This window comes from Neolamprologus brichardi, chromosome 18 (genome assembly GCF_056152115.1).
Source record: "Neolamprologus brichardi isolate AB-2024 chromosome 18, ASM5615211v1, whole genome shotgun sequence".
Lineage (NCBI taxonomy): Eukaryota > Metazoa > Chordata > Actinopteri > Cichliformes > Cichlidae > Neolamprologus > Neolamprologus brichardi.
Window position 1 is genome coordinate 31,785,239 of NC_142121.1, and position 14,524 is coordinate 31,799,762.

Below are 14,524 nucleotides of genomic sequence, written 5' to 3' on the forward strand. Positions count from 1 at the left end.
TCCTGACTTCTCTTCTTCCTCAGGTCAAACAGAGTATTTACATCCTTCTATTTAACACGTCTGCACACTCAAAGGACTCATTGCGTCGCAGACTTTCGCTTAAACATCTTATTGTGTTGCTTTTAAGTCTCACACTCAGCTTCCATCCTCTCTGTTATGTTTTTGTAGCGCCATGGCTCTGTATTTATCTCCACATGTCCTTGCTTCTTCATCCCCGTCTCCTCCAACTTTCTCTTTCCTTATATCCCCTGTCCTCCCTACCGGTGAGTGGCCTCTGATTAATGCGCAGCATGATAACAGAAAATGTGCGTTTAACACTGTCCGACAGCATATGAAGCAGCGATAACTAGATCAATAGGGAAGACGCACAGACCGCAACGATGATGATGATGACAGTGATTCGGTGGAGGGAGACGAGACGCACAAGCCAGCTGGTGTTTATTATAGCTATCCACTCATTCTCTGGTAAAATGCAATAGTTGTGTGTGTGTGTGTGCGTGTGAGGTATAAGCAGCGTGCGTATTTATGGTGATGTGGTCATTTTGCAGCCTGATAGCTAGTTGATCTATGGTATTGATCTGGATGGGGAAGGACAAGCAGAAGGAAGGAAGAGATGAACACAGTAAGTGGCTGAGTGTGTGTGTGTGTGTGTGTGTGTGTGTGTGTGTGTGTGTGTGTGTGTGTGTGTGTGTGTGTGTGGCCTAGGACATGGCTCCATTTGCTGCATACTCAAACAGTAGTGGGGAAGTGTACAGGGGAAAGGAAACGGGGCTCGACTTACTTAATTTCCTCTCAACGTCTGAGATTTTGAAAATCTATTTTTTGGACCACACCGGTAGATCTACATGAATTCACATCATCAAGCAAGCTCATTAAAATAAATTGAACATTTAAACTAAATTGAAGATTAAATTAAAATTAAACATTTCAGGTTTGTGTGGTGATCAGCAGACTTGTTCAAATACCTCCATGATAATCTGTAAAGCTTAGTGGAGGAAAAAAATTCTAGGGGTTCAACCTGAGACTGTCCCCACGCCTGTGGTCTCTTTGTTGAGATTCTGGCATTATATCACAATTAGTTTATTTAAGCTGATGAACGAATGACAGATGATAAAAACAGTGGACCGAATAATGTTTTGGCTTCTTTCTCCCAAAAGGAATTCATATCTCTTAGATCATCAATGAAGAAAGTCTGCATTTGGCCCTGAAATTGTGTTTAGTAGCTTGTACAGTAAAGGATTGCTTTATTATTTTAAAAAATACTAATAAAAGATCATGAAAATCATTGGTTGGACTGATGTTACAACAGGCTTAAAAACAGCAGCGCTGCAGCTCGTAGGCACTCGTCTTGCTAAAGATTCAGCAGGATGACTGTTTGTCGTGTTGTGGTTGAAATGCTTCCGGACCAGCAAAGCATCCTTCCCTATTCCCTCTTTCAGATCTGCGGAAAAAAAGCTGACCTGCACTAACTCTTTCCTGTAACCTCATCATCCTCCCACCTTTGTAAAGGCCTGTCTTGACTTGCCACCCTGGTGCCCTATAAACTGCTTTACCCTCTCCTCTTATTAGCACCGAGCTTGTAAAAAGCCATTTAGCCTTGATTAGCCTCTAGCTTATAAAGCAGCCGTGGACTCTGGGCTGGACAGAAGTCATCCCTCTAACAAGGCCGTCTTTTTTCTTTTTATCAGCTCCAGTAAAGTCCTCTGTCGCAAACAAAACTCTTCCAAAAGGGTTTCTTGTCTTGTTTGACGCAAAACGAAACGAGCGAGGAAAAACCGTTTTACTTTTGCAAACAAGTGTATAGAAGTCATTTTCTAACCGCTCACATCTACTTATTTTTGTTTTGTGGTAAAACAAGTTCATCTTCTTTATGCAGCTGTGGACATCTAGAGAGGGAGTGTGTGTGTGTGCCTATGTGTGTGTTAGTTGGTGGGGAATGTAGGAGGTGCAGAGATTTAATGGAGGTAAAGAAGGGAACAGGATGACTTCACAGGGCCAAGAAAAGGAAAGACAACTCTCTGGGGCTAAATGTGGCATGCAGGGAGATGAACAGCCTCTTACAGAGCAACATACACAAGTGAAAATCCTTGAGTTTAAGCTGGCTCTGGGGTTTTCAGTCTCTGAGCCAGAATAAGAAAATTTATCTCACTCTGGGAGCCAGGTTTCGAAAACACATCATGTGGACTCAGAGAAACACATTAACATCTTAGGCTGGGCTACAACCTGAAAGGTAAGACATTTCTAAGACAGTCCTAAGACCTCTACATGCAGAGCGCATGAAAAAAACACCACCATGTAACGTATATACACGGCAATGTGTTCTCAAAAACAGGCACTGTGGGAAAAAATGAAGTATACAAGAAAAGGAAGAAACGCAGATTCTGGGTTCATCCAATTCTCACGAGAAGGCGGCAGCAGGAGATGCAGCTCGATCGTTTTCTTACATATTTTAGGAGGTGAGTGGTGCAGCTGGAACTCTTGTTGGTAGAGTTGGGTCCACATCTGAGCATGTTACATATGATTATATTAATTGTTAACAACACTGTGTGTGCGTTCTTATACGACGTGGTCCAGGCTTGGTAGGTTTCAGCTTGTGGCCTTGATCTTTGAGCCTAAAATCATGAAACCTTCAGAATAAATACTGAAACAGAACTGCCATCAATACAACATGCCTCTGCTCCAATGTGCTTACTGCCCCACGGGGCTTTTTGGACGGTGTGTGTGTGCATGCATGTGAGTGAAAGAAGGTGAAATAGCGATGCATTTTCATCTCGACTCATCCCCGTGGTGAAAAAAGCAAGCAGGAAAGCCCGACAGAGACAGATTGATGGCTCTGCTTCCCCTCTATTTAGCGCTCTGTCCCCAACTTGTGTGGGGCTATTCCTCATTTTATTAGAGTGTGTGCGTGTGCGCAGCTGAAGATCTCTACCATCTATCTCAATCAGCCCTGTGTCTTAATCTACTGTCTACCTACATTTTAGCCTCACTCAGCTTCTCTCTCAACACAAGCACATAGAAATGATAAAATTAGACGGTAATTAAGTTTTTTGCAGCACATTGCAAACATTTTATCAACCAGGCTGAGACACAAACTTCTCACATCTACATGCTGTAAAAACAACAACAAAAAAACAAACAAAAAACAGCAGCAGCATCGTTTTCTTTTGCACCCTGTTAACCGAGGCCTTAACTACACTCACACACCATGATAAAACATTTAAGTCACTATTGATTTCCCCTGCCCAATATATATGTGCGTAGGCCTCAGATGGCGAAAGGCAAGGGGGGGAGGGGGCATCTTGTAAGTGCCTCAGAAGAATTGAGACAGGGGACGGGAAGAAATGAACAACAGAAATGTGAAAGAGAAAAGCAGGAGGAAGCGAGAGACATGCAGCTTAGCGACAGAGCAATAAAGCGAAGAATGAGAGGAAAAAGACGAAGACAGGCTGGGCGGCGTGTATGTGTACGTGTAGGTGACGGGGAGGAGGGGGTTACAAATCTAGCTTCATCACTTCCAAATTGAGGACAGATTCAATTATTTGCAGAAACCACATGGAAATCTCTCCGCATTGTTCCAGCTGGAGCACCAAATTTGGCAGCAATCGCATTGGCGGCATTGGAGGGGCCATTTATCTTGGAGGGGAAAGAGCGTCTCAGGCGCTGCACGTGTGTATGTGTGTATGTATGCGTATGTGTATGTGTGAGCTCATTTATCTTGTAGGGGAATGAGCAGAGGAACGAGGACGCCCCGGGAGGCGACCAGATCATTACCCATCTGGGATCAGAGAGAGAGAGAGATTTCACTAACGCTGCCCTGTGCAAAGCACCGTACACACACACACACACACACACACACACACACACACACACACACACACACACACACACAATGTATCAATGTAACGAAAGGAGACAAATCTCATTTTCATTTGGGGACGGAGGAGCACAGAAGCTCCACAAATACGTGCATTTATAGTAAGCAGAGAGGAGTGATGCAGGGAATTGTTCCAGCCAGCCGGCTGACTGCTTGTTCCAGCGCAATCATTCAGCAGCTAGTTGGCCTCCTTTAAACGGATACTTAAATTAAGCCATGCTCTGCTCCTGGTGGCCACTAAAACCTCAGCTAGAGTGTCGTGTCTATGGAAACGCACACCAACTTTGCATTGTAAAAACAAAACAAATGCACATGCAGTTATAGCGTCTGCTGTACAGAAGTATTTGTGTCAGTCAAGCTGAAGAACGTGAGGAAGGAAACCTGTCCCTACATAACACTGGATGTGGAGAACCAATCAGTGCGGTCAGATTGCCACCGAACCTGTCAGCATCTTTTTCCCTCGGTCACATGCAAATTAAAACTGGAACGATCACGTTGCAGACGACAACTTATCGAATGCATCCCCTCGCTCAGCAAACACACGCAGTTCTTGCCTCACGGTGCTGTTTCGGATCAATACAGTTCAAGCTGCTCTGCTTATTCGCCAGTTATCCCTTCTACTGATATTTAATATGGACCACGGACATGCAGAGTGCCGATTGATTTATTTCAGTGAAACATTTATTGCATTCAGCCTTCCAATAGTTGATGGAAGCACGTTATGTAAAACTGTAAGCACACATAATGTCAAACAATTCAATTATTACCTTGCAACGCTGAAAAACTAGTTCATGCATTTATTTCTTCCAGGCTGGACTACTGCAATTCATTATTATCAGGATGTCCAAAAAACTCGCTGAAAAGCCTTCAGCTAATCCAAAATGCTGCAGCAAGAGTACTGACAGGGACTAGAAAGAGAGAGCATATTTCTCCTGTTTTGGCTTCCCTTCATTGGCTTCCTATTAAATCCAGAATTGAATTCAAAATCCTGCTCCTCACATACAAGGTCTTAAATAAACAGGCCCCATCTTATCTTAATGACCTTGTAGTACCATATTACCCTAGTAGAGCACTTCGCTCTCGCTCTGCAGGCCTACTTGTTGTTCCTAGAGTATTTAAAAGTAGAATGGGAGGGAGAGCCTTCAGTTTTCAGGCCCCTCTTCTGTGGAACCAGCTTCCAGTTTGGATTCAGGAGACAGACACTATCTCTACTTTTAAGATTAGGCTAAAACTTTCCTTTTTGCTAAAGCATATAGTTAGGGCTGGACCAGGTGACCCTGAATCCTCCCTTAGTTATGCTGCAATAGATGTAGGCTGCCGGGGGATTCCCATGATGCATTGAGTTTTTCCTTTCCAGTCACCTTTCTCGCTCACTATGTGTTAATAGACCTCTCTGCATTGAATCATATCTGTTATTAATCTCTGTCTCTCTTCCACAGCATGTCTTTTATCCTGTCTTCCTTCTCTCACCCCAACCGGTCGCAGCAGATGGCCGCCCCTCCCTGAGCCTGGTTCTGCCGGAGGTTTCTTCCTGTTAAAAGGGAGTTTCCCACTTCCCACTGTCGCCAAAGTGCTTGCTCATAGGGGGTCATATGATTGTTGGGCTTTTCTCTGTATCTATGAAGCGCCTTGAGGCGACATTTGTTGTGATTTGGCGCTATATAAATAAAATTGAATTGAATTGAATTGAACTCCAGGAAATTGGCCTTAAACGCGCATATCAGGAATAGAGAAATGTATCGCTAAGCCTTATAAAGAAGGAAGTCGAAAGATCATCCCACTTCATGTTTAACTGATCTATTTCAAAAATCCAACTAGTGTGTGTCCACGTGTGTTTTCTCTGTCACCTACTTTTCAATCTCGCTGTTTTTACAGGTGCGTGGGGCGCAGGAGGAAGAGGAGGAAGACGAGGGAGTGCTGGGGTCTGTCTTGCTGCTCTCGCTGTTGCTTGTTGAAGGCATCTCTGTAGACACAAAGACAGGTAACCCGTTCAGTGCTGGCTTTTTAGCCTATCCAGCATATCCTGAGGAGACAGTTAGTTTCTCCCTACTTACCATCACTGGCCCATTTGGAGAATTCAGGTGTTATTCTATTAGAAGGCATCCCCCCGCTGTAAGACAGAGACACAGATGTCCATGTAAGTGGCAGCTCAAGGTTACTAACTCAGGTGATTTTCAGATTTCCTGGCAGAAAATCTACTAGTTAAGCTTTTGTACTTGAGCACAGCTCCCCGTAGCGCCTCCCGCTCCCTGGCTTCTCCCTGGTCCTCTCCAGCACCGGAGCAGGGAATGATGTCGGCCTCGGTGTACTGAGCCTTGCCATACTCCAAGGTGTCGTCTCCATCCACATCAAGGTCGGCATCGCTGTCTGCCGCGCTCTCCTTGATGCTACACGTGGCAAAACCAGTTGCTGAGGAAAAAGAAAAAGTAACGAGGGCCATTACTTCGCTTTAACAGCAAAACAAAAATGCTCCATGCGGGCGACAAGATTTGCATTTATTTAACAGCTCCACATCACACTTTGACGTTAACAAAAGTCCTATTTTTACTTGCAGCTGCCGTGTCATACGCACCTCTGCACAAGATTTATCAAAATAAAAGCACCACTACAGACACATTTTTGGAAGGCAAAACTATGAAGAGCTTTGTCTATTTAAGCAACTTTATAAGTGCAGTGCAGAATTACCATTGCTCAGACATTATTCTACACATCATCAACATACAGATCCAGAGAGAACCAGCTTAAGAGGACACAGACCACACCAAGACCTGGAGTAACTTTCCGACACACTTCAGAACTTGACGATGCTAAATTTAGCTCGTCTAAAACTTCGGCTTCTCCAAACCAAATTAAAGACTTTTCAATAACCTGGACAGGTGAGAAAGAGAGCTAGATTTGGTCAGAGACAAGGAGGTGAAAGGGAGACGGCACACAGAGCTGGGCTGAACTGACACCAGACTGACACCTTACCCATCAATCTTGCAGAAAGAGAGAAGGAGAGGGAGTGTGTGTGAGTGGCACTTCTATAAACCGAGTGATGAACGCTCAGACAAACTCTTACCGCTGCCTGACTGCTCCCTTCAGCTCCACTTAGCCACACAGCTGGCTCTGTGTGTGTGTCCGTCACTTAGAGGTGTCTCTTCAGTGTTTGTTTGAGGCTGTCTGTCCTTCTGTCACTTACGCCCCTGTCTCTCCAACCCCTTGAAGGTGTGTGTGTGTGCATGTGCAAGTCTGTCTACCCGTCACTTACACCATGTCTATCTACCACACAGAGATAGGTAGGTAATATTTATATATGTGTGTGTGTGTCACTTACACCTTGACTATTGGAGCCATGTGTGTTGTAACTCTGAAAGTGTCTGTGTGTGTCTCTACCAGTGACAGGCCTGACAGCCATCTTATTTACACCTATTCCAATTTCTACAAGCTCTCAGCTGGACTAGTGTTTTGTGTGTGTGTGTGTGTGTGTGTGTCTGTGTGTGTGTGTGTCTGTGGGGGGATGGAGGACCAGAAAGAGTTGACAGCCATCCTATTTAACCTACCTGTCCTGGTGTACGAGTCTCAAAACTAGACTTCCCATAACAGTTGCTCTTCCCCATCTCACTCCACTACAGAGTCTTAGTCAAAGTGCAAATCCGACACTCAGGCTTTCATAAAAGTTTTTCTGGGATTTAAACGTCAACTGCTTCTCCTCCCACCTAACAATGTAACTCACAGGAGGGGAAGAAAAGGTGCCACAGACACTAAGCCGTTTTACAACAGGCCCATGGTTTTCAGTGATCAAATAAAAAGAACCTTTTAATTTTTATTTGGTCTCAGCGTTAGAAGGGAACATATGGCAGCAGTGGCCGTGCAGTCTGCTTGGTCCTCGGGCATCGGTTTATTGCACTGCAGAAGAACAGCGTACATGTCACGTTCATACATTTTAATGTAATGACATGTACGGTGACTTACAGCTGGATTTTCACACTTTTTCCTCTACATTTTCAAAGCGTGAGACTTAACTTGAGTGTCTCTGTACTATCAGAAAATTTAAGCCCAACCTTCCTTCAGAAGGGCCACCTCCATCCTGGAGGATCAGGTGTAGATTGACGCCAGCCCACATCAGCTGATAGCACAGCTACTAGCCTTTTGGCTATCTCATATAGACAACGTTGAACTAAAATTAGATCCAGCTGTTTAAGTCAAGCTCAAACAGACACTGAATGCAAATATGGGATCAGCGCATCCCCATTACCTCCTCATCTTATGTCTTTATTGTGAATGGCTGTTGCTCCTCACACTGTACAGTTTACAGCATCTCAATCCTTAAACTAAATCAAACATTGACCAAATCGATCCTAACAGGAGTGGTCATAGGTAATATTTAACCAGTCACCAGAGGTATTCAACAAAGTCTTTCGAAATCATGAGCAATGAACTGTGGCTTCACCTGTTTTTCAAAACTCTTCAAGTATCACTTTAATGCCCTTTAATAGCAGGATTTTGACTTTTTATATATACATATATTTTAAAAATCCTTTAAAAGTTTCTCCTGTGGTGGACATGAATGCATGGATGCTGTTTTTTTTTTATTCTACCACCTGGACTTCAAAATATAATGCCACACATGGTCTGGGCTGTGTGAACACACACTGTCCCTGACTCTAGTGTATTCCCTGAGAGTGTACGTGTGGCCTGCTTGCTCTGTATGTGTGCGTTACCGTGCTTCTATCTGTCCCTGTAAGCAGTCTTGGCAGGCCAATCTAATCTGGCCAGGGAAAGGTCAGCCCCACTCTAACTGCCTTTCACTCACATTATTCATCAACGCCCCCTCCCCACTTTCTTTTTTACCCTCTTTGCCTTTTTCTTTCTTTTTCTCCCTCACCTTTTCTTACAATCACTCCTTTTTTATCACCTTTATTTCTTCACTTTCCTCCCCTCTCTTCCATTCCCTTGCTTCTCTTTCACTTTGTCATCCCACCGCTCATGTATCACTTGTTTTCTCTCCTGTACTAGCCCTGTTTGCTGAACTATGTCCCCTTTTTCCTGCCACACACACAAACACACACTCCTACAGGGCCACCCTGTTTTGTCTCATTATCTAACCTCTCCTGAGCGTCGCTGACTCTTTAACATGTAAACTACACATTTTATCCTCCAGGTTACATGCTGCCATGGCAGCAACAAAAGAGGCCCCGAATTTATTAACATATCAGTATAACAAGGCCACAAGTACAGGTCTGAACAGGCAGCGAGGATCAAAGGACTCATCAGGCCTGCTGGCAGCGCTGCTCAGCCAAATCATCCCACCTCAGCAACATCCCGTTACCATAGCAATTATCAAGACTCTAAAGCGCAGAAAGAAGGCATGTCAAAGGTCATCACACTATCTTTCTGCCATTTACAGGTCACAGAGAGAGAGAGGGGGGGGACACAGACACAAAGACATGAGACGGTCATCTTTGAAGTCCATTTACAAAGCACAGGTTTCTCCTCTTCTCAATCCCTCTGGGCCATCTCATCCTGCAATAATCCCCATCTTTCCCTACTTGTGCTCTCAGAATGACCCAATATCGAACCTCAGGATCTGTCTGCCTGCCTCCCTGCCTGCCTTTCTAGTCATCCATCTGTGACGGATCAACTATTGTGTTCCAAACTTCGAATACATTTTACAACTTAGTGATGAGGTAAAAATAAATAAATAAAAAAAACACTGAAAGACAGGAATAAAGAGAAGTGGGACCCACAAATAATAACATGTGAGGGAAACACAGAACATTTACATGTTGTATTTGAAGGCAATTAAAAGAAACATCTACAGATATTCATGGCATGATTATCTAGGTTGACACCCAATGAAGTCAGAGTCAGTCAACTAATCCCAGCGAGCCAAAAGCTTAGACTTCGGCTAAGACTTTTTTCCTTCTCTTGGATCTGTGTGATCTTGATAAAAGGGGAATCGAATCATGAAAAGCTACTCTCAGTATTCCAAGAATAAATTAAGAAGCTGGATCGGAGATGAGCTGCTGCCCCAAGTGGGGCATCTCGGGGTTCACCAGTGAGGGGACTGGGACATTAGCAGACAGACTGGGGCTACAGTGATGCAGACACTGCATCCGTTCGTCATGATCAAGATCATGCTGAGCGTAAAAGCAAAGCTGACCGGTAGCAGTCAACGTACGTCCCTACTGTCACCTATGATCGCCAGCTTTGGGAGTGACTGAAAGAACAAGATCACCGATACAAGTTGCGGAAGCTTCAGAGCTTCCTCTGAAAGTTGGCCTTTCCCTTATACACAGGGTGAGGAGTTCAGTCGTGAGAGAAGGCCTCCCCCACACTGAAGCCAGCAGTGGTGGTCAGGCATCTGACTTAGATGCCTCCTGTGTGAAGTGTTCCAGGCATGTCCCACCAGTAAGAGGCCCCATGGCAGACCCAGAAACCCCTTGGTGTTACACCAGATAACCCGGAGGAGGTGGCTGAAGGGATCTGTGCGTTTCTGCTTAGGCTGCCAATCCAGTGACCAGGTCCAGATAAGCGTACATGACTAAATGTTACCTGAAGAGACAACATTTTCCCCCATCTTTCCTAAAATTTCCATATTGAAATCCTAAATGATGAGGAAGCCAGGCAAAAGAATATCAAGATCTTCTCAAATTCAGCTTGGAAGTTTTGAAAAAAACAGAACATCGTCAAATACCTCCATCTTTGGAGAAAGAACTATTATATTATATTATATTTTATATTGTAAAACATTAAATAACAGGGAAAATGCATTTCTACTAAACCACACTGATCACTTACAAGTAAACCTTTTATTGTAAACTGCAAACTTAAAGTCGTACCTTACCCATAAAACAGACAGACAGTCTACTAGACAGATAAAGAAATCCCTGTCTGTGCTATATGGGTCCTTTCAACCTTGCTAAGCTGGTGCGAGACAGAGGGAAGTCTTCCCTCACACTGGGTTGAATCATAAACGGATCTTGTTCGATTTTTTTTCTCCCCCTTCCTCCCTCCCTTAAAAGCTCCTGTTCCCTCTGCCTTTCTTCCTTGCGCTCTGAAAGGGAGGAAAGGATGGTGGCACTTCACAGAGGAATAGGCCCTCTCTTCATCTCGCCAGCTGAGGAGGCCCCCCTGCAACATCTCTATAGCCGTTTAGTCAGCCGCTGGCTCTCAAGAGCCCGCTGGACTCAGCAGTGTGTGTTAGAACCACTTTAGAGCTTTCAAGACTAAATCCACCTTCTAAGCTTTCTGCCGAGTGTGTGCGTGTGTTTCAAGTTTCTCTCCCCAGGCCACCTCGGTTATCTGTGTCACATCACAAGGTGCCCTATTAGAGTGTGGCAGAAGGGTCCTGTGTCTGCTCGTTTTAACGACGTGAAAGCGAGATGGACGGATGGAAGGAGCGTCAGGGAGATGGATGGACGGGTAGGGAAACCACCTCCCACCCTGTGAGCTGCACTTTGTCGCGGTTTAGTTGAGACTTCGACATTGATCTCTCTCGTCTCTTCTCTCAGCAAGGGGAGGGAGGCAGGTGAGGCTCAGCGTGTGTGTGCTTAACAATGTATCGAACAGGGAGAGGGGGAGGCCAACGGGCAGCAGGACAGATGAAAGAAGAAGCGGAGCCAAGAGAGTTTGAACGAGCCTCTTAGAAGCAACGATGAGTCTTTGGATCCACCTGGGCAAATCCTGATGAGTCGCGTTTGTCTTCTTCCTGTTTCACACATAAACACAACTGAGGCCACTATGGGGCATCTATTTGGAACACAACCATCAATCAGTTTTTTCCTCCACTTATCCAGTTTAGGGCTGCAGAGGGGATGGAGCCTATCCCAGCAGTTATAGCCTGATAGGCGGGATACACCCTACACCCTAACCTGTTAACGCGTTGACGCCATCCAACCCCACGCACGGGGCGATCGATCCGCAGTAACTCGTTAACGGAGATTTGCCGCGTTAATGCAGTTATGGCGTTAACGTCATTTTAACGAGATTAACACTGACAGCACTAATATTTAGTAAATAAAAGCAATCAATGAAGCGCCTTACACATGCTGTGACTGCCTGTGAAAGGCCTCACTCCATAACTTTGTCAGCACTTGATCCTTGAAGTATTTTAAAAAATTGTGTGAAAAAGCAGAGAGAAAAAGACATAATCAAGATTAAAAAAAACAATTTATGGAAGCAGGAGGAGAGAAAAAAGTGATGGAGAGCTGTAGTGGGAGCACTGAAGGTGTGTGGTGTCACACTCATATTCCCCAGTGACCAGCGCTCCCATCTAGTTCTATAATTGCATTTCTGGGCGCACACACAGGAGCACACCACGTTGACCAGCGGGTCAATTGCCCAGCTAAATGTGTTTTCCTTCCCCCTCGCCAAGAGGGCCGTGTAGGGCCGAGCCAAGCTGAACCGGGCTGACCCCAGGCCAGCCTGCGCTGCCACTGGACCGCTGGCAGCATTACAGCTCCCGTGGCTGCATTCACCGCCGAGTCTCTCAGCCTGACAGTGCTTGCGCTGCACATGAGCACAGTGAATGATGGATGAGCAGGGAAACAAAGCTGGAGACAGAGAGGAGAGGACAAACAGTGCTGACCCAAACTGCTGTGACTGGACGCGACCCTGAAATCGTGACGAGTCGTTCAGTGTTCCAGCAAGCGGCTGGCTAGACATCTACATCATGGTGCGGCACACACACACCGCCACCGCTGAACAAACTGCTTATCCAGAGGATGCGCAAACAGCCGGCCTTGAGTGAGTGTAAGTGTGAAATAAGAAGCAGTGCTGAATAATGCGAGTTGTGTGTGTCTGTGTACGTGTGTGTACCTCTGAAGCCTCCCTCCAGCAAAGCCGTAGCTCTGATCCTCTTCTGCCCCGCCCACTCGTACTCCTCAAAGCCCCGCCCATTTTCTCCATCCATGTCAGCAGAGTCATCGTCGCCTAACGCTCCCTCGCGCTGACGCACAAAAACAGACATGGACACGTTTTAATCACAGATAGTGCTGTGTGCCGATCAGTGTGGAACAGCTCAGCACCACTTAGCGACTTCAACAGTACACTGCTTCCTCTCTCAAAGTTAAGGGTCGGTAGATAACAGGCCGGATCTCCCCAGCATGCTTTACCTGAGCTGTACCACACAGACCAGATGCTGCTTATCTAAATCATGTGGTCAAAGTTTTAGACGTTTCCAATGGTTTCCTCCAGCCCTAGCTTTAGCTTAGTCAGCAGATTTTCGTTGTTCAACGACTATGATAATGAATAATTAATTCTTTAACCACATCTTCTGGTGCACAGTTACAGACACAGCTGGTACAGTACCGGACTAAACAAAGCATGCTAGTGGAGAGAAAAAAAAACAAAGTAATAGTGTCTCTACTTAGTGTAATGGACAGCCATCAGTGAGGTGAGATACAGGAGGAGTAGTGAGTAGTTTTTTTCTCTAGTCTACTCTAGGAAAGAATGTTTAGAATCTACAGGAGAGAAGGAATGACGTGATCTGTGGCAGGAAAAGATAAAACTGCTGAGAATTTAAAGAAAACCAGATTGGCCTTGATTTGATTTGTGTTCAAATAAGAGTAACATGTAAGTGCACAGGAGTCAACCACATCATACCAGATAAACTGCTTGTAACAACTGATGCTTGAATACTTATCAGAATTAAAACGTCTAAACATCGTTTCCTGTAGATTTAGATCGTAGCTGTAGTGATAGTCGTGGTTTGCGTGTGCGCACCCAAACTTTTCTGAAGGATCTAATAATACTATAAAAAGAAAGTAGGATGACTTATAGTTAACACTCATGTAATACAACACAGTGCGTTTCTCGTGCTGTGGTTGGGTCCAGCTGTCCAGACAGCCACGACTAATATCGAGGACTGCACAACTTTGACGTGTCCAGTTGGCCCACGGTTAGGGAAGATAAGGCCAGGGCTGCTGGTTAACAGTTGCTGAACATTCAAAATAAAGAAATTTTGCACTACTAAAATATTGAAGTATTTGCTTGGACAAGCTAGAAATAAGTTGCCATATTACACACATGTATGCCTAGAAGTCCTATCAAAGTAAGGTCTGTTATACTTAAATCACTGGACTGTTTTTCTGAATGCTTTGGTTATTCAGGCAGTTAATCCAATATGATGTGACTGCAACACCACCATGTAAAGGAAGTTAAGAGGCAGTAGGGGTGGCAGGGGAAGAACAGTTGCTACCGGTTGGTTTCTGCACTACTGGACTGACGTGACATCTACAAGAATTACAGAAGTGATTGAAGGGAAGGGCTGACGGGCTGTCCGACCAGCAGTAGGCAGGGTTCAGGGCCCAGATTGTACTACCTGGATCAGGCATTGTTCCACATGTCTACTCATCTCCTCCTCGCTCCCAGCCAATGGGGCGCTGCACAGCGGACATACCTGGCCCCCTTCCTCAGGCTTCCTCCTCTTCATCTTTCCTATACGGGCTGGAAAAGCACAGAGAAAGAGAAAAGGAAGGTACACGGTTTAAATTAAGCAGGCTTCCACAAATGTTTCTGAGGATGATATCACTGTTTTGGGGAGAGATCTCAGGAATTTTGTGTCAGATGATTCTTCTTCCTGTATGACAGTTCTTTACAAGCCAACAGGAGTTTCAAAGAAAGCTTGTGTGTCTGCCATGTGTTAATATGTGACACTCTAAATCT

General features: G+C 45.0%; 1 protein-coding gene across 3 annotated transcripts in view; it reads right to left on the reverse strand.

The window, feature by feature from the left end:
* Positions 1-14,524, reverse strand: part of rnf220a (ring finger protein 220a) — a 168,097-nt gene that overhangs the window by 11,562 nt on the left and 142,011 nt on the right. For 2 of the 3 annotated variants that reach the window (XM_006802741.2, XM_006802742.2), the window contains exons 7-11: positions 14,181-14,305; positions 12,677-12,806; positions 6,091-6,283; positions 5,929-5,984; positions 5,726-5,837 (exon numbers count right to left, since the gene is read on the reverse strand). In XM_006802741.2, the coding sequence (XP_006802804.2) occupies positions 5,726-5,837; positions 5,929-5,984; positions 6,091-6,283; positions 12,677-12,806; positions 14,181-14,305 (616 nt within the window). The remainder of the gene's footprint in view (positions 1-5,725; positions 5,838-5,928; positions 5,985-6,090; positions 6,284-12,676; positions 12,807-14,180; positions 14,306-14,524) is intronic. The other variant, XM_035912960.2, reaches the window with a different exon arrangement.